The sequence below is a fragment of the Peromyscus maniculatus genome, chromosome 20 (genome assembly GCF_049852395.1).
Source record: "Peromyscus maniculatus bairdii isolate BWxNUB_F1_BW_parent chromosome 20, HU_Pman_BW_mat_3.1, whole genome shotgun sequence".
Taxonomy (NCBI): Eukaryota; Metazoa; Chordata; class Mammalia; order Rodentia; family Cricetidae; genus Peromyscus; species Peromyscus maniculatus.
In genome coordinates this window covers 69,574,609-69,595,133 of record NC_134871.1, presented here as the reverse complement: position 1 = coordinate 69,595,133, position 20,525 = coordinate 69,574,609, and the positions used below count along the sequence as shown (strand labels likewise).

Here is a 20,525-nt window from a genome sequence, read left to right as displayed (position 1 = left end):
CTGAGAAGTCAGTATTTTAAACCAGTCTCCTAGGTAATTCTTGTGTAAACTTAAGTTTATGACCTACTGAATTAAAATTTCTTTTCTCTTTTTTTCTCATCTTAATTCCTTTTGGTTTCTCAGATTACACTCTGGCTTTGTTGTCTGTGGAGCCGGAGTTATTCATTAGCATTTGTAAGAAAACACCTGAGTTATGTCAACGGCTCTGACTGGAACTCTGCGTCCAGGCTAATGATGTTTTTGCTGTTGGGATCAATGGTTTCTCACAGTTTGCAGTGATTTATTTTGTAATAAACAAGCAGCATGTTTCATTTTCTTTTTCCTGAAAGCTCTAGTCTATACAATTAGCTGATTTCAACAAATGACTTTGGAGCCTGGGTCCCCATATCTTCATTAACAGATCCCTCATGGTGACTGCGCTGGGACCTCTAATTCTAGCCCATGGGAGGTGGAGACAGGAGGGTGAGGAATTCACTTAGCTTGGGCTACATAGCAAGTTCAAGACCAGCCTAAACTGTATGAGACTCTGTCTCAAAAAAATCAGACCTGAGACTGGAGAGATGGCTCAGTGGTTAATAGACTGCGTGTTTCTGAGGACCTGGGTTCGGCTCCCTGCTCCTACACAGCAACTTACAACTGTCTGTAACTCCAGTCCTAGGGGATCTGATGCCCTCTTCTGGCCTCCTCAGGCATTGCATGCATATGGTACACATACATACATGCAGGCAAATGAGGGAGTCGGCCAGAGTCCAACTCTGACCTGTCAAAGGGTTCTTTCCCAGAGGAGAGAGGAATGAGGAAATGATAGATAGATAGAAAGAGCTGGGCGGTGGTGGTGTGTGCCTTTAATCCCAGCACTCAGGAGGCAGAGGCAGGTGGATCTCTGTGAATTCGAGGCCAGCATAGTCCCCAGAGCAAGATCCACCAAAGGCAACAAAACTACACAGAGAAACCCTGTTTCGAAAAACCAAAAAAAAAAAAAAAAGAAAAAAAAAAGAAAGTGCTGTGGGATGTTAATGTATGTCCTGTGGGAGCCCTTCTTGGGTTCCTTGTGGCGTTACTCAGCAGGTTTGCATAGAGGATGATTAGGACCATGGGCCTGAGTGCAGGTGTCTGAGATGGTCTGTACTTGGCTGTACTGGGGGATGGTCTGTATGTCAAGTTGCTCTGATTGGTCAATAAATAAAACCTGATTGGTCGTGGCTAGGCAGGAAGTATAGGCGGGACTAACAGAGAGGAGAAATAAAAGAACAGGAAGGCAGAAGGAGACGCTGCCAGCCACTGCCAGGACAAGCAGCATGTGAAGATGCTGGTAAGCCACGAGCCACGTGGCAAGGTATAGATTTGTAGAAATGTGTTACTTTAAGATATAAGAACAGTTAACAAGAAGCCTGCCACGGCCATACAGTTTGTAAGCAATATAAGTCTCTGTGTTTACTTGGTTGGGTCTGAGCGGCTGTGGGACTGGCGGGTGACAGAGATTTGTCCTGACTGTGGGCAAGGCAGGAAAACTCTAGCTACAAGAAAGAAAGAAAGAAAGAAAGAAAGAAAGAAAGAAAGAAAGAAAGAAAGAAAGAAAGAAAGAAAGAAAGAAAGAAAGAAAGAAAGAAGAGGTCTGTATGTAAAAGAAACAAGGGAAATAGATATAAAATAACATTTTTTGATTGACAAGGTCTATCAAAAACACTTATTAGGTGGTAGGTAGTGCTATGCATACTTGCTGTTTAGTAACTTGTTACATTTTTTTTTTCCCTTTCTCCAAGACAGGGTTTCTGTGTAGCTCTGGCTGTCCTAGAACTCACTCTGTAAACCAGGCTGGCCTTGAACTCCGGCATCCTCGAGCCTCTGCCTCCCTAGTGCTGAACTTGTTACATTCTTATGACCATGGGTAAATTCTTTAATCCCCTATTTACAGGGGGGCAACAGTGTAAGATATAAGATTCTAACAACTAGATTCAGATCTGTGGCTTTGCTCTTGGCCTCTTACATTCTCTCTCCTCCCTGTGACATTAGGTTAGCGAAGAAGGAATTGGCGTTCGGTCACCATAATTAGTAAGACACGAACCAAAGAGCCTGCAGTCTTTTTTTTTTTTTTTAAGATTTATTTATTTATTATGTATACAGCATGTATAACCAGAAGAGGGCGCCAGATCTCATTACAGGTGGTTGTGAGCCACCATGTGGTTGCTAGGAATTGAACTCAGGTCCTCTGGAAGAGCAGTCGGTGCTCTTAACCGCTGAGCCATCTCTCCAGCCCCTGCAGTCTTCTTTTAAACTGAAAGCCTTGTATATATATTCTGATATGTCCATACTGTCCTTCACGGTACATTAGTTTGATATAAACAAGAATTCGCGTGCTGCTTCCTTTGGAGAAAAATTAATAAACTCAATTTGAGGGCCCTAGGGTATAAAAGCTACTTTGCGAGGCCAGCCTGGGCTACCAAGTGAGTTCCAGGAAAGGCGCAAAGCTACACAGAGAAACCCTGTCTCGAAAAAAAAAAACAAAAACCGAATTTGTTTAATTTGGATTGAATATTCTGTATTTATGGAATAAAGGAAGCACTCCGGTGGAGGCAGGAAGCTTTTCCACTTGCTCATTGGTAATCATCTGACAGGACTAGCTTTGTTGGCTTGTAGTTTATTGGGTTTTTTTTGTTTTTTTGTTTTTTTGTTTTTTTTGGTTTTTTCGAGACAGGGTTTCTCTGCGTAGCTTTGCGCCTTTTCTGGAGCTCACTTGGTAGCCCAGGCTGGCCTCGAACTCACAGAGATCCGCCTGGCTCTGCCTCCCGAGTGCTGGGACTAAAGGCGTGCGCCACCACCGCCCGGCTATTGTTGTTTTTTAAACAAGGTTTTTTTGTTTGTTTGTTTGTTTTTTTCAAGACAGGGTGTAGCCCTGGCTGTTGTGGAACTGGCTTTGTAGACCAGGCTGGCCTCAGACTCAGAGATCCTCCTGCCTCTGTCTCCTGAGTGCTGGGACTAAAGTTGTGCGCCACCAACCCCGGCTGTGGTCCTTGTTTTGACTATCAGATCTCTTCAGTGATCCTGGGGAAATGACTGGGGACAGAGCAATGGATGGAAGGTGACAATGTGAATCACGTGGGGCTGTAGGTCAACCTTGCTAGAGCAGCTGAGGGTGAGGGGAAAGCTTAAGATTAAAAAAACAATTTAAAAAGCTATGTACAAGCTCAGGTATGTATTTATAGATACAGAAACATACTCACCAGAAATAGCTCCCATCTTAGGGAGAAAACCAGGGACGGAGGTGAGCAGAGGTTCTGGGGAAGATGAATTGTCTTTTGGGGACCTGGATGCTGTGGCTCAAAGGTAGAGCCAGCCTTTGCCTAGTGTGCTCAAGGTTCAGTCTCTAGCACAAGGTCGAGGAGTGAAGAAAAAGTCTAACTGGAAGGTAGAGACACTAATTCCCCCTAACATAGACAGAAGGGGAGAAGACTGAGAGTGCTTGTTTGCTTCCATATTTTACCCCTGCCATGGTAAAGTGTGGCTCAGTAAACGGATGTAGACACAGTGCCGCCCACTCAGAGAGTGTAACCTTAGTCCCGACCCTTCGGTTAGCAGCTCCACGAGTGGCATTGCTTCTCCGTTACACAACCACCTTTCTATACGAAATGTCCATAAAAGGGGATGAAAGAGGGACCACGTGTGCCTGAGGGACTCTGTCCTGATACATCCGCATCCTCGTTGACTCTGGGAATTCAGTTGGCGGTACAATCATCCTATTGTCTAGGTCCCTGTTTCTGCAGACAGCTGAAGCTCTCCCAACAACTGTGGCTAGCCCGACATGCCTATAGACTTGTCTGTCATGTTTCTGAATCATTAAACACTGCGCCTTTTGTGTATGGTAAGTGAAGTTTCTTGTTTGTGGTTTATAGGATTATTCTGGGGACATGGACAGTACCTCACTACTTAGATGAGGCCTGTCCTCAAACTCATGATCCTCCTGTCTCTACCTCTGCACTGGCATTACAGGGCTTGCCTCTCATACCATACCTGGCTTCAAATTACTAAGTGTCCTTCTTTTCTTTTTCATATGATTTGCATTTATGTCAAGAGTTTGAATAAGGGCTGGAGAGATGGCTCAGTGACTTTTTTTTACATATGTATATGTAAATATACATATATGTAAATACATATATCTATATCCGTTTCTTTCTTTCAATCCTTACACATAACCATCCACTAATCCAGGGACTCTTCCTCACAGGTGAAGTATCAGTAGAATAATATCTGGAAGTCTGAAAATGAGACTCAACTCAGAAAGACTGGATAGCTGGAGAGCACCTTTAATGCAAGCCCATAAAAGCTGAGGTCCCTGTTAACAGTGGACAGTGTCCTCCTGGCCAGGGTTAACTAGGTTTCTCTCAGGAACAGGGATGACTGCCTCTGATGCTCATCATTCTGAGAAAAAGACAGCTGTCCCTTGAACTCTTTGGGGCTGCGGGTGCTCAAGTCCCTTTATGTGGATAGTGTAGTGTTTCTGTATAACCTGAGTGTGCCTCATCCCATCACTAGGCTGTCTGACCTCTAACAGGACAGATGAGCAGCAAAGTTACACTGTATTTGTTGATCATGGAGTAACGACCCAAGTTTGAGCACCCAGTGGAGGTGCGACACTTCGTGTTTTTGTTTCTGTGGTGGTTTCCTGTTTTATTTGAGACAGGTCTGCCTGGCCTTCAACTCATGACCATGCCCCGGCCTCGGCCTCCTGAGTACTGAGAATACAGGCATGCACTAACGTACCCTGCCAAATGTGACTTTTTGAAAATATTTTTGGCTCTCAGTTGGTTTATTCCACCAATGCGGAATCCAAGCGTGTAGGGAGCAGTCCGTGGTTGTCTCTGTGGCCTTTAACACATTTTCATCACATTTGTGTGTGCTTGGTGTGCACATGCGCATGCACCACGCGAAGGTGTGGAGGTCAGAGGTCAACTTGCAGGCGTCAGTTCTTACCTTCTAACGTGCAGAACCTGGGGCTTACCCTCGGGTCATCGGGCTCGGCAGCAGATGCCGTTACTCACGGGAGCTGTCTTGCTGACACACTAGTCTCTTACTGAAAAACAATTTGTGTGAGTTTGCACCTGGGTGGTTCAGGGGTGAATTGAGGTGATCCTCCTTCCTAGCGATCAACTTTTTGTCTTGGCTAAAAGTGGTTGTTTTTACCATCGTTTTGACTTTTGATGTAAAGAAAATAAATTTGGAACCAAATGACATATGAATTTGAACCCAGCTCTGCTACTTTATAACTAGATTCACTTTGTAAGATTATTTTATAAATCTGACTCTAAGATTCATAATCATAAATTAATAGGGATGGAGAGCTGGCTCGGTGGTTAAGAGCTCTTGTGGCTGTCTCCGAGGACCCAAGTTCAGTTCCCAGCATCCACATGGTGGCCCACAGCTGTCCATAACTCCAGTTCCAGGGGATCTGGCTCCCTCTTCTGACCTCTGCGGGCCAGGCACAAACATGGTATACATATGTATATGTGGGTGCTTTTTTTGTCCATGTGACTGTTAAAACTGAGGGGAGTTGCCTTAAAGGTCGTACATATGAAGATGAGACGCCATCTCTGCTCGCTCAGACGCTAGTTCTTACCACTGTTGGAATGTGGCCCCGATTCTTCAGCGTGGTCTTCACAACCCTTCCCAGGCCGGCCGCACACCGTCCGTTTCTGCCTACATTCCCACTCGCTTCCTCAGACACTGCCCTTCCCACCTCAGACGCACTCCTCCTTCTGCCCTCTTGTTCACATCCTTCCGTCCTGCACATCCCACGTCGAGCTGATGTCTTTTCCTCCCACTGAGCCAGGGGTTTGCATCGTCTCTAACCACATCCTTGCCTTGTGTCGTAGTTGTGAGGATGTCGGCAGAGAATGAGCAGTCCTGGAGAAGGGCTCTCTGTCCGTCTTCCAGGTACAGTCTACTCAATGCTTGGCTGGAAGCTGTGTCTCTCCTAACCTTAGACCCAAGGGAGTAGTACAGATCTCCTTTGCATTTTAGACAAAAGTAATCAAAACCACAAACTTGAACTTAGGGATTGCTTTAAAAAAAAAAAACTTTATTATCTCTAATTCCCCAAATAATATATCCAGGCATGGTGGCAAATGCTTGTAATCCCAGCACTTGGAAAGCTGAAGCAGGAGGATTGTGAGTTTGAGACCAGCCCAGAGAACTACTTAGTTAGGCTTTGATATATGAATACCTAGGGGTGGTGGTGGTGGTGGTGGTGGTGTGTGTATTTTACGTAGTATCTAACTATGTTGCTCAAGCAAGTCTCAAACATTCCTGCCTCAGCCCTCGCAATAGTTAGGACTGTTGACTCGCACAACCGCATCTGGCTCTGTGTTCCTTCTCTTTTCTTTTTTTTTTTTTTTTTTTTTTTTTTTTTTTTTTTTTTGGTTTTTTTCGAGACAGGGTTTCTCTGTGTAGCTTTGCGCCTTTCCTGGGACTCACTTGGTAGCCCAGGCTGGCCTCGAACTCACAGAGATCCGCCTGGCTCTGCCTCCCGAGTGCTGGGATTAAAGGCGTGCGCCACCACCGCCCGGCTTCTTTTTTTTTTTTGAACAGCTTTCAGAACATACTTTATTTTTCCCTCTTTTATCCATGATTGTTAAGGAACTGACAACATTTATATTCACACCCACACTGGAAGCATAATTTTTCCAAATGCTGCCTTTCAAGTGTTGGTCAACATTCCCTCAATTTGGCTTGCAGGGTGACATCAAGCTCCCATCTTGATGTTCAGCTGAATTGCATGTCACTCCCGAGCCTTTTTCTCGTTAGAGGAAATGCTGATGGTGTTTGATGAGTCTGTCGTCAGCTACAGGCTGGGATGCGGATACACAAGTGCGTCTCACATGTCATTTGGTATATTAGGTTGAGATCCCGTGAGTAGTTTCACTGTTCTGTCCAGAAAGAAGAGACACTTTTAAAACTGTCCCATTTACTATTGACCTGTTCTGTATGAGTGTCGTTTCCTCTTCATCTTATTCATCCCGTTGTTATGAATAAGAAAGCTAAGTTTGAGGGGGGAAAAAAAAACAAAAAACAAAAACCCAAGCACAAGCTTTAAGTGTGAAACCGGTGGTTGTACTTGAGTGCGCCCATCTCTCACGCCAAGGCTCCTCAGCGTCACTGTGTGTGGTGCTCCCTTCCAGCGTGAGGATTCAGTCCCCGAAAACAAAGCTGGATTACCTTCAGAGAAGGCTTTCGTTGCCAGGACAGAGCACACTGCCTGTGGGGAGGCAGCGTCGTCTCGGAACGCTATCTGTCATCTGCTTTGCATCAAGAGGCCTCCAGCATGCTCGGCCGGCACACCGCATTCTCCTGTGCCGAGGCTGTTGAGGGCGGTTCTGATGAATCCGTTCTGCAGACCAGTTCTGCTCTGTGGTTGTCAAGAGACCAGTTCTTCAATCTGTAGTTTTTCCCTATTCAAATACGGAAGTATTGACTTGTTTCTGAGCTCACCTCTTCTGGACAAAGGTTGTAACTACAGGACAAGGAAACCCAACCACCAGCTCAGCAGGTGGAGACCGAGTGATGTCAAGGGTACAATTGGTACGTTCTACAGATCGAAGAGATTCCAGAAGAGAATGTTAAGTGTAGGGGATTTATCCTCTGAATTTAAATGTATCATACATTCCCCAGTTGTTAGGAGGCTTTATAAGTATAAGAGCCAATGCTAGTACATTATACTTAAAACATTCTGCACCGTACTGAAGTATGCCTGATATTTAAAATATATTATCTCCTTAAATCTACAGTGAAATCCTAGAAAGACAAGTGTTATCCTTGGTTTTCATCTGAAGATACTGAAACTAAAGAGACCTAAGTCAAAACATTTTCTGCAGTTATATACTGTGTACAGTGTGTGGTGATCATGTACTATGTACAGTGTGTGGTGATCATGTACTGTGTAATGTGTGGTGATCATGGACTGTATACAGTGTGTGGAGATCATGTACTGTGTACAGTGTGTGGAGATCATGTACTGTGTACAGTGTATGGTGATCATGGACTGTGTACAGTGTGTGGTGATCATGTACTGTGTACTGTGTGTGGTGATCATGGACTGTGTACAGTGTGTGGAGATCATAGACTGTGTACAGTGTGTGGTGATCATGGACTGTGCAGTGTGTGGAGATCATGGACTGTGTACAGTGTGTGGAGATCATGGACTGTGCAGTGTGTGGAGATCATGGACTGTGTACAGTGTGTGGTGATCATGGACTGTGTACAGTGTGTGGTGATCATGTACTGTGTACAGTGTATGGTGATCATGGACTGTGCAGTGTGTGGAGATCATGGACTGTGTACAGTGTGTGGAGATCATGGACTGTGTACAGTGTATGGTCATCATATACACGACCATTACCTTCACTTATCCTCAGGCTTCTATTGCTCCTCTGCTTCTCCCCAACCAATTCCTCTCCTGTTTTATATCTTATTGATCATTCTATTGGCCTTTGTTTGCCTGTGTCGGAAAGGGGCGTATGCATGCCATAGCATGCTTGCTGTGGGCAGAGGACAACTTTGGGGAGTTCTTTCTTTCCTCCCACCATGTAGGTCCTGGGGATGGCACTCAGGTTGCCAGGCTTGGTAGCCAGTGCCTTTACCCACGGAATCATCTCAACAGCGTCATACCCTTTCCTTTTCCTGCAGGTCCTCACAGCTGCTGTGTGTTCATGATTTCAGTAGCTACGGCACAGCCAGAATTCTGTCTGTCCTCTGGCTCTTACATTCTTCCTCCTCCTCTTCCCCAGCATTCCCTGGTTTGGGAGGGTGCAATACAGATGTCCAGTTTAGAGCTGAAGCCCACACTCAGTGGTCACTTATTCTCAACACTTTGACAAGCCTCTGCACTAACCACTGCCCTCTGTAAAAAGACGCTTCTCTGACCCAGACTGAGACCAGCACTGGTCTGTGGCAGTTTGTATTCTTGCCCATTCAACAAAATGCCAGCAGTGCATTCCCTCTGGAGCCCAGCCAGAGGCTTTTGCCCAGGTTTATAATACCAGACATGAATTCATCCATCCAGGAAGTGATTGGCTGAACCCCACCCCCACCCCACTTCCGGTCTTGCCCTGTTGCACGCGTAGCCACGTCTGGCCTGGTGGGTTGGTGCTGTACCATGGCTTGGTGGGACAGCTGATGACCTTTCCCCCAAGTGGCCTGCAAAGCCCCTTCCAGAACTGTGACTGCAGCCGCAGGGAGGAAGCTGCCAGCTCAGATGTAGCTCCGTTTCCTGCATCCCGAGTGTCCGGTATCCTCCACCGTAGGGTCTTACCGGCTAATTCTAGTGGGGAACCAGGACCAGGGGTGCTGGCCTGGGTTGTTTCAGGTGCTTCTAGGAACTCCCGGACCTTTACTTCTAGGGAGGTATCCGGTACCCGGCACTGGGATTTTCATTTAAAAACCTATGGTTTCTTGGGGCTGGAGAGATGGCTCAGCAGTTAAGTGCACTGGCTGCCCTCGTGGAGGTTCTGAGTTTGATTCCCAGCGCCCACGTGGCAGCTCACACACCTGTAACTCCAGGTCCAGGGGATCTCATGCCTCGTTCTGGCCTCCATGGCACTGGGCATGCACATGTGTACAGACATACATGTAGGCAAAATAGCCACTTGTGCACATAAAATAAAAATTAAAAACAAAGCAGAACAAAAATCCTGTAGCTTCTGGGAGCAGCGTTGCCCATCCATATGGGTAATTCCACTTATATTTTTTAGTTTCTAAAATGGTAGGTTCCTTTTTGGTTGGCCCTCTTCTTCACCCCCACATCCCCCCCCTCTCCCAAACCTTTCATCACCATTTAAACCTTTCTGCGCTCAATAATCCTCTTTACATCTGTGTTATGTGAGTCTTACTGTCCGCCCACCGAAGACACCCCCCACCCCACCCCACACCACCACACCTAGAGGTACTCACTCCAACTTACACAGAAATCTAAAAATTCCAAGCTAGGACCTACGCATGAGAGGGAACGGAGTTTCTTCTTTCAGGGCCTTGGGTTATCATACTCTGTTTAAGGATTTTGTCCCTAAAACTCCACCAATTTAAAACATTTTGTATCTATCTGTTTGCCTACTTGGCAGTGCTGGGGTTGGATCCCAGAGCCTTGCCCATGCTAGGCAAGGTCTCTAGGGCTGAGCTGTATCCCAGCCCCAAATGTAACTTATTCAAAGTAACAAACTTGCAATACCATCCCAGCCGGCCAGCTCTTTCTCTCAGGCTATTCAACGTCCCTAGCTCTCTCTCTGGAATAGCAGTGATAACAGAGGTCAGTACTCCTGAGTACAGGGAGAGAAGGTAGGGGGAGACAGAGTGGGGAGCGGAGAGAGAGGGAGAGAGAGGGAGAGAGGGAAGGAAGAAAGAGGAAGGCAGAGAGAGAAACAGGAGGGAGGGAGAGACAGAACAGAAAGCCCTGTGGATGAAGGCAGAGACTAGTTTGGGCTTGACTAGTGAGATGTTGATTGCATCTCTCCTAGGATGTTCTTCCAAAAAGGGGAAGATTTCACTCCAAATGTGACTTTGGAACAGACTTAAGTTCAGAAAAAGGCCAACTGATATTTGCACAGTAGGGCCAGTGATAAATGATGGAATTGAAAAGGAACCTCAGAGATCATCTGTTCTGACCTCCTTTTACAGGAAACTGCACCCCAAAGACACTGACTCATCTGACCGAGGTCACCCAAGCTTTGGGAAGGCAGCAGAGGTTTGTGGCTGCTGCTTTGGGCTCTGGCACTCGCTCAGCCTGCTGCCCGTCCCTGAGTGCTGGGAATCCTGTCCTACGTTTAACGTTCTCCCTTTCTCCATCCCATAGGTATTTTAGAGTCTGTAGACAAGATGGAATCAACTCCATTTAATAGACGACAGTGGACTTCCCTGTCATTGAGAGTAACGGCCAAGGAACTTTCTCTTGTCAACAAGAATAAGTCATCGGCGATTGTGGAAATATTCTCCAAGTAAGTGCTGATCTTGGTCCAAGAGGACCATCTGTCTTGAGCAAGCTCTACCACCTGTCAGGAGAATTGGCAGAGCAATGTAAAATGGCTGGATTGGGCACCCCTGGATGTTATGCACTGTAGAGAAAAAGAATGGTAACGATCAGGGGACCCTCCCTCCATCTTTGAATTTTTATTTCATTGAAGGCAAGAAAATGTTACACACACAAAAGATACTTTTAAAACACCTAAGTATAAAGCAAAAGGTTACCAAATCCAAAGGAACCGAGTGGGGATCAGATGAGCAGCCGTCCAGGAAGGTGCTTTGTTTTGTTTTGTTCGCTCATTGGTTTGCTGGTTTGTACTGCCATGGGGTCTCCTGTAGCCCAGGCTGGCCTTGTTCCCACTCTTCAGCAGAGAATGCCTGTGCACTCCTAACCTCCAGCCTCGGCCTCGCGGGATTAGAGGTCGCCAAGCCCAGTGTCCTGTTTTGTAAGTCTTTTCCTCCCTGTTCTGTAGCCCAGGTTGGTAGCCCGGGACTCACTGCATATCCCAGACTGGGTTTGCATTCATGAGTAAATCTCTTGCCTCAACCTCCTCCTGAATGCTGGGTTTCTTGGTGTAAGCCACCATGCCCTGTAGGGGGGAAAAAGTGTAACTTTTCACTTTTCAGTGCTAAGGGTCAAACCCAGAGCCCTACACATGCTAGGTCTGAGATCCATCCCTGGAGCTACATTCCCCACCGACAAGAGTTGCAATAACATTTAAAGTTGAGCTCGCCAGTGATACCTGTAGCATTTCAAGTGTCTGATAGGCAGTAGGGTTTAGCAAACCAGGGTTTACTGAACCACAGGCGTCCAGGTGCAGGTTGTCTTTGCTGTCACACTAAGCCAACAGAGACACTGGATATAACAGACACCGTTTCCTCAAATGTCTAAAACATCTGGCCTTTTAAGAAAATGAGAAAACATTTGCTAGCCAGGTGTGGCAGCCAGCACTTGGAGCAGAGACAGACGGATCTCTGTGAGTTCGAGGCCAGCCTGGTCTACAGAGCGAGTTCCGGGACAGCCTGGTCTACACAGAGAAACCCTGTCTTGTGGGGGGGCGGGGAGAGGAAAGGAAAAGAAAAGAAAATATTTGCTCCACCCTCCACTGGTCTTCATCTTGAGGATTTTTCCTGCTCTCCCTGCATCTGTATCTTTAGTGACGATGACGACAGTAGCTGGAGCACAGAGGCCCTGCTGTACACAGTAGGCTCCACTGTATACAGTAGGTGCTGCACACATGCTAAGGGGATGGTCCGTACACGTTAACACATCGGTGATAGCAGACAGAGCTGCACTGGGGGGGTGGAGCCCAGGACAGGTGGTAGCTGACTGCCCTCGTGGTTGATTGCCAGGAAGCTGCCGCTCCCATGAGAAGGAAGAGTAAGCGTGAAGACCGCCATTCCCAAGAGCTGTGTCTCGGAAATGTTCAACACCAACAGGAAGTTTCTGGGACCCACAGTGTCCCCTCACACGCCTGCTACATGGCAAACACTGACCTCAGTTATCTCCCGCGGTGGAGTGCAGCAGGGGACCAGACTCGGTCGGCCCTTACGGTTCCACTGCACATTCTCTATCGCTGCACTTTTATGGCGAAAAAATGTCATTCTCACTCAGAAAGAAAACAAACACATTTCAAGTAAGACACCGGAAGATGAAAAGCTACTAAGCCCTCATCCTAGACCTCAGGGACGTAACGGTTTTTGTCAGGCCCATCAACTTTCCTGATCTAAAGATTCCTTGAGGGCTGGGAAATGGCTCAGCAGGTCAAAAGGCAACCAGGGATCTGAGTTTAATCCCCAGGACCCTACACAGTGAAGGAGAAAACCAACTCACACAAGTTGTCCTTTGACCTGGAGGTCATGGCGCGCGCGCGCGCGCACACACACACACACACACACACACACACACACACACACACACACGCACACACACACCAAACAAACAAACAAACAAACAAAAACAACTAAGAAATATAATTTAAAAATGTTTGAGCCAGGCAGTGGTGGCGCACGCCTTTAATCCCAGCACTCAGGAGACAGAGCCAAGGGGATCTCTGTGAGTTCAAGGCCAGCCTAGTCTACAGAGTGAGGTCCAGGACAGGCACAAAAACTACACAGAGAAATGGGAGGCAGAGCCAGGCGGATCTCTGTGAGTTCAAGGCCAGCCTAGTCTACAGAGTGAGATCCAGGACAGGCACAAAAAAGACACAGAGAAACCCTGTCTCAAAAAACCAAAAGAAAAGAAAAATGGTTGAAAGAACAATTCATCTAGAGTAGTTACTAATAATACAGTGTCTCCGTTCTGTTAAAAAAAAAAAAAGTCCTGATGTACGTGGTGCCATACACATACATGCCTGTACTCCCAGACTCGGAAGGCTGAGGCAGAAGGATCACTATTTGAGGCTAACATATTAGCTATATAGTGAGACCCTGTCTCAAAATCTACAACTCATGGTCTAGTGTCAGAGATCTGTATTCCCAAGTATTTGGGAGTCTGAGGCAGGAGGATTGCAACTTCAAGGCCTGCCTGGGCTACAGAGTGAGTTAAGACCAATCTGAACAACTTACCGAGACCCAATCAAATAAAGAAGCTGGGCGTGGTGGTGCAGGCGTTTAATCCCAGCCCGTGGGAGGTAGAGGCAGGAGAATCTCTGCAAGTTCAAGACCAGCCAGCTTTCCATAAAGAATTCCAGAGCAGGGGCTGAGGAGATGGCTCCGTAGCTAAGAGCACTAACTGCTCTTCCCGAGGATCTGGGTTCAATTCTCATCACCCCGATGGCAGTTCGCAGTCATCTATAACTCTAGTTCTAGGGCATCTGATACCCTCCATCGGCTCCCACCAGCACCAGGCAGACACGTTGTACACAGACACACATGTAGACAAAACTACCCATACACATAAAGTAAAATAAATTTAAAAATAAGATTTCAGACCAGCCAGTGCTTCGTCTTTCTTGGGCATGTCTGCCTATCATGCCCAGCCTCACTAAGTCTCTAAAATTTCGAGGCACAACATAGTGAATGACAGTATTTTGTAACTCTCTAATTTGGGCTTGTCTCTTCTCAACTTAGCATTAGCTGGGGTGGCTTAGGGGCTGCAGACATCTGAGGCTCACTCATAAATCAGTGACACTGGCTGTCATCTGGGATCTTAGCTGGCGTCGTGGCTGGAACACCTACACCTGGCCAGTCCATGTGACTGTTTGGCTTGGTGGCTGGGTTCCAAAAGCAACCGTCCAGAGAGGAGGGGAGCTACAAGGTTCTGCTTTGCCTGATCGTGACCTTGACCTTGACCTTGTACCCGATCGTCTTCTCCATCTTCTCAGCTGTGAGTCACTAAGGCTGGCTCGGGTTCCACAGGAAGGGGGTGTGGAATTTGGCTCCATCTTCTGGTGGGGAGGAATGGCAAAGATATTTTGAACCTTTGAACCTTTTTTTGAGACAGGGTCCAGTTCCTTATGTAGCAAGGATGACCTTAGACTCCCGATTTACCTGTCTGCTTCCCAGATGCTAAGGTACAGTACACACCATGCCCAGAACTTGTCCCTTTTCTGTCAACTCCTAGGGACTGATCCCCAGGACCTTGTTCATTCCAGGCAAACATTCTACCACTGAACTACAACCCCAGTTCCCTTGAACATGTTTTTTGAGACAGGGTTTCTCTGTGTAGCCCTGGCTGGCCTGGAACTCATTCTGTAGACCAGGCTGGCCTTGAACTCATGGAGATCCACCTGCCTCTGCCTCCCGAGGGCTGGGATTAAAGCTGTGCGCTGCTGCTGCCACCACCACCACCATCATCACCACTATCACCATCACCACCACCACCACCGGGCTTGGTCATGTTTTAAATCATCTTCCCTGGCCTTTCTAAAAGATTCTACTTTTATGTGTCTGCAGTGGTGCTCAGCTACCTCAGGGGGATTTCTTTTGTTGAGACAGAGTCTCCTCGAGCTCAGGCTGGCCTTGAACTTGCTACAGAGCTGAGGATAAACCTTGAACCCCTGCCTCCAATTCTTGACCCAAGTGATACCCCCACCCCTTGGGGTGGGGGGGAGGTTGAGCATTCACTGACACTAGAGGAGTGGACGACTTGAACATAGAGCAAAGTGTTTAAGGAGGGGCATGTGGCGCCTGGACGTGATGGAGGGAGTGGGGGAGGGGGGGCAAGCAATCCATCATGGCAGAAACCAGAGCAGGAAGGGAATGGTGTAATTCAGTTAGGCCGGGCGGTAAGCTTGAGTGCTGTGACGCCGCCGTCAGAGCTTAGTTAGATTATCAGCAGAAGGCAATGGAAAGTTTCCGTGCAGAGAGACCGACGCGATGAGACATGTGCTTCCCAAAGATGCTCCTGGCGACAGCGGGAAAGGTTTATTAGAAAGACGAGAGAGGGGTAACCTGGAGGCAATCAACGGGGCTTTTGTGGGAACCCAAGTGAGAGCTGTGGGGGGAGGGGACCAGCAGAAATGGGAAGAAAGAAAAGGGATGTGAGCCGGTGTGGAGCTGTGATGGATGGGCCTTGGAAACCCCCTGCCTGCAGAGGAGCGGCTGTCCCTTCTTACCCTTCGGACCACTCAGCCCCGCCTCAGCCACACTCGGCCTTCTCCCGACGGGTTCTGTGCTGCCTGCTCTCTCGGCAAGTGCATCCCTGAAACACTCTGGGGCCAGGAGTCACAGCTGCCGCTCTCCTGCGTCGCCCGCCCACCCACCGGTACCAACTCCCATCCTGTGTCAGAGCTCTGAGGCCTGGGCTCCGAGGCCGCATCTTACCGAGCCCAGAGCAGCCTCCCCTCCCTCCCCTGCAGTGGTGTGCCAGACTCCACGCCAAACTCCCAGTCTCCACCGGAGTCACCAGCTTCCTCCCTGGTCTGCCGTTCCTCGCTGAGAGGATGACCGTCATCTTAAGTAAGGCAGGGTTTCCTTTGTCATATAGGAATCATTTTTCCTTCCTCCAAATGCAATGTTGTGATAACAAACAAACAAACAAACAAAAAAGGTAAAAAGAGGCAGGAGGGATAAAAAAAAACCCAGTAAGATCCCCGGTGTTTGTGGTTGCCCGGGTGCTGGTGATTCCTCTAGCAGTGAGTCTGCGCCACATCATTGACCTTTCTTTACTTCAGGGTTTCTCCATCTTCTCTACTTTTCAAACCCGTCTCCATGCCCCTGCCTTATCTCCCAGCTGTTGCTCTCCAAAAGCCTTCTCTGAAGGGACGTGTGTGGGAAATGTGCCCTTTGGTTAGGGCCTCTCCTGCCGCTTGCTCCATTCTCCACTCCTGCTGGCTCCACACAGGACCTCACCAGGACGCCCGTGCCCAGCATGGTTAATCTCTTCCGTGACAGTCTTCCTCCTGTTTTTTTCTGAGCATTTTAAACTTTTTGTTTAGTCTGCTGGGACTCCACATTGAGATCAAAACTTGAGTACAACAGCAAAGTGAAAGGAAATGAGAGCATGTGTAACAAAGTGGACTCATCAGAACCCGAAGTTAATATTTGGGGTCTCGGGGTGGCACTCAGGGTCACGGGGGTGACACTCAGGGTCACGGAGCTTGCCTTGACTGAGGAAGGGTCTAGTAGCAAGCTGATTTGGAACGCTCATCTCAGTGTCTCAGGCTGAGTCCCTCTGTCCATGCTGACCATGGTCTGTGTCTGAGACACCCTCTTCCTGGGTGCCGTGCTCTGGGCCTCCTACATGGCTCCCTCTGTACATTGGCAACGGGGTCTCGCTGGCACACGGCTTGTCTCTAGCTAGGGATCTCTCCAAGCTCTTGTCTCCTCAGTACCCTCCTCACCCCATCCCTTTCTTGTCTAGCGAGTTCTCATGAGGATTTGACACTCATTAGAAAATCATGGGAAGGCCATTCAGCTTGGTAGCTTATATATATAATTTGTTTATTATTTTGTGTGTATGAGTGTTTTGCCAGAATTTATGTGCCACATGCATGCCTCATGTCCTTGGAGGCATCGAATCCTCTGGAACTGGAGTTATGGATGGATGGTTGTGAGCCACATGTAAACGCTGAGAACCAAGCCAGGCCCTTCTGCAGGAACAGGAAGTGCCCTTACTGCTCAGGCTTTTTTTTTTTTTTTTTTTTTTGAGACCCCTGCCCCACCCCAAGATGACCTGGAAATCAGTTATTTAGGCCAAGCTCACAGAGATCCATCGGCCTCTGCCTCCCTAGTATCAGGATTGGTGGTCTTCTTAACCTTGCAGAAAGGACTTTAGAGGTCATGTGACCTTCTCCATAGCCTAGTAGGTTAACTATCTTTTCTCTATGAAGGTTATAAGAACAGATTGCTGGGTTGGGGATTTAGCTGAGTGGTAGAGTGCTTGCCTAGCAAGCACAAGGCCCTGGGTTCCGTCCTCAGCTCTGGGGAAAAAAAAAAAAATTGCACAGATAAAAAGCTGTAAATCCTGAACCCATTTATAACCAACTCACCAGGCTTTTATTGTGCATGTGGTGGGGGGTGGGGGTGGGAGGGATGGGTATAGGGGGTAGGGAGGTAATTCTAGAGATTGAACATTATGTCTGATGCGTGCTAAGCATGTCCTCTTGCACGGAGCTCTGTTCCCAGCTGCTAGACTCTTGGTAGAAATAGACAGTATTTCTAATCCTCACAGAAGTTACCTGGGAGGGGCATTATCCCTGCTTTGTACTTGAGAAAACCTGCTTGAGCTAATATTTGAGTTTGCAGGCATAGTGTTTTTTCCCTGGGGCATTGATCTTACATGTTGAACAGGTTTTGAAAGGTGAGCAGAGCTTTATTTGGTGGGCTAGGAGCATGGTGAGGACATTCCAGGGGAGCCCCAAACAAAGGCTAGAAATGGAACAGCCAGGGGCTGGAAAGATGGCTCAGGGGTTAAGAGTACAAGATTGCTTTTCCAGAAGACTGAAGTTTGGTTCCCAACACCCACATCAGGTGATACACAACCACCTCTAACTGTAGCTCCAGAGTTTACAGCACCGTCTTCTAGCCTCTTGGGGCACACACATACACTAATACATATACACACGCTAATACATATACACACTAATAATAATATTACTAATATTAATAACAAATAGAGAAGCGAGGCAGGCAATGCTGTCTATCTAAGGCAGTAAAAATGAAGGAAGGGCTCAGCCTGGATTTCTTTCCAGGCTTCCTATTAAATGGAAGCCTGCTGCTAATACTGCCGAAGTACTTTGAAGTCCACTCACTGTATATTCCCACAGATGGTTGCAGCACTGTTTATTTATTTATTTAAAGATTTACTTTCAAATAAGTAAATAAAATTAGAGCACAGCATGGTGGTGCTCGGGAGGCAGAGGCAGGCGGATCTCTGAGTTCGAGGCCAGCCTGGTCTACAGAGTGAGTTCCAGGACAGCCAGGGTTACGAAGAAAAGCCTTGTCTGGTGTGGGGAGGGGGATTCATTTTACAGTTATATGTACAAAAGAGTCGTTTTCTGGTAAGAGAGCCTCTGCTGTTAACGGGCAGTATGAAGTTAGCTTTGGTTTCTCTTCCCTGTGGCTCCTGCATCATGTGACCCTTTTCTTGATAAAGGTTAACTGATAGAGTTTGGTTTCTTTGCCCAAGTTTCCTGTTTGACTCAATATTTTAGAAGTTAAAGGGAATCTAGCCTTGTTATTTTCTAGCCATCTTCCCCAAGGTCTTTGGAAGAGCCTCCAGAGCCAGGTCTAAAAAGGGCTGACCCCAGGACCCTGCACTGGTTGCTTTTATATTTTAGGTTTTAAGTAGGCTAGCTTGGAAGGAAGGGTCTCGAGGCCGGAAGTTTGAACCACACCTGCCTGACCTCTGTCTCACTCTGGCAGATACGGAACTTGAATCCTGATTAAAGGTCACTCACCAAGATGTGGAATTGGTCAAACCAGCACACTGTTCCCTCGGCCCCGACTAGTTACGCCTTCTCCTTTTCATGCTCCTGCTGAACCTAGTGTACCTTTGCTTCTGAATCCCCTCACTGAAGACGGGACAGGTTGAGTTGGGGTGTGTGTGTGTGTGTGTGTGTGTGTGTACGTGTGTACCCCAGTGTGTTCTTCTTTAATGATAACAATGACAAAGGCCTTCAGATCTCCCAGGATTGCTTCCTCTTTTGCTTCTCTTGAACATTTCAGAGTGGTGAAATTGTTCCAGGAGAAAACAGTTGCCCAAGCCTGGGGAGTTTCCATTTTCCCTTCTTTTGGCTTAGAGTTCCCTTTGCTCAGTTTGAAAGCACACAGGCAAGAGTCATAGCTCAGGAACTCTGTTGTCTGGCCTTAGGAATGTTTGAGATGCTCTCGGTACTCCCCAGGTAATTTTAGTCTGTCAGCTGCCTGCCTCACAGCTGTGCATTAATGAACAGTTGCCAGATCAAATTCCATGGGTAAGGGATAGGAGACTAGACCACAGGAAATCTGGGAAGGGATGAGATTTTTATTACAGAATTATTTTTTTGAGTCAAGGTTTTAATATGTAGCCCAGGCTGGCCTTGAACACAGAGCCTCCAGAGCACTGGGATTACAACAAGTTCTGTTACACTTGGTCTTGTTTAGAGAAATGTCATTGCAAATCCTTTTTTTTTTTTTTTTTCTCAATTTGAGTCTCCCAAGTGCCGTCCCCTCCCCCACACCCCCAAATGAAGTCTGAGGCCTGGATTCTGGTGCTACACTTCAGAGATGGTAAGAAAGCCTAGTGGTAGGGCACTTGCCCAGCACAAATAAGGATGTAGGTTGAGTTCTCCACACTGTAGGAGAGTTGGATGTGCCGAGCTTCACCAGCCTGTACGGACAGCAGCGTGTGCTTGGAAGGGTCACCGGAGCCCAGAAGGTGGAGCCTTAGCTGGAATAACACAGTGAAACCCCATCTCAAGAAGGAGGAGGGGCATAGAGTGTGGCCCAGTGGTTAGAGCACTGGCTGCTCTTCTAGAGGACCCAGGTTCTATTCCCAGCATCCACTTAGCAGCTCACAACCATCTGTGACTCCAGTCAAAGGGATATGGTGCCCTCTTCTGGCCTCCTTGGGCATCAGGCACCATAAATGATGGATAGCATTTGGGAGAAAAGCTAAACATGGTGGTGTACCCCCAGCACTTGGGAGGTGGAGGTAGGAGGGGGCCAGCCTGGGCTACATACCAAGTTCAAGGCTATGAAACCCTATCTTGCAAAACAAAACAGAAGCAAACAACCAAAGTATTTTGGTGTTTTAAGATCTGTACTTCTCTCAGGACAGTAAAGGAAAGGGAATTGCTGGATTTTTATTCCACCAAGCTCAATATAAGAACAGTTTCCTGGGGTTGGAGATTTAGCTCAGTGGTAGAGCGCTTGCCTAGTAAGCTCAAGGCCCTGGATTCGGTCCTCAGCTCCGGGGGGAAAAAAATGTCCTAACTCTAAGCCTGTGTGCTGATTGCTTCTGGCTCTCTATACTGTATTATTACTGTAATAAACAGTAGACGATTGTTCACAGGGTGTGGAAACAGAAGTTCAAGGCCTAATCTAAAGTCCAGTTTAACTGCAGCTCACTGTTTCTCAATTCCTACCTAAGACAGTCT

At 47.4% G+C, this 20,525-nt stretch overlaps 1 protein-coding gene across 5 annotated transcripts in view; it reads left to right on the top strand.

Annotated features, from left to right (window-relative positions):
* Positions 1-20,525, top strand: part of Lima1 (LIM domain and actin binding 1) — a 103,797-nt gene that overhangs the window by 26,744 nt on the left and 56,528 nt on the right. For all 5 annotated transcript variants that reach the window (XM_076556747.1, XM_076556751.1, XM_076556749.1 and 2 more), the window contains exon 2: positions 10,835-10,976. In XM_076556747.1, coding sequence (XP_076412862.1) covers positions 10,858-10,976 — 119 coding nt within the window. In that variant the 5' untranslated portion in view covers positions 10,835-10,857. The remainder of the gene's footprint in view (positions 1-10,834; positions 10,977-20,525) is intronic.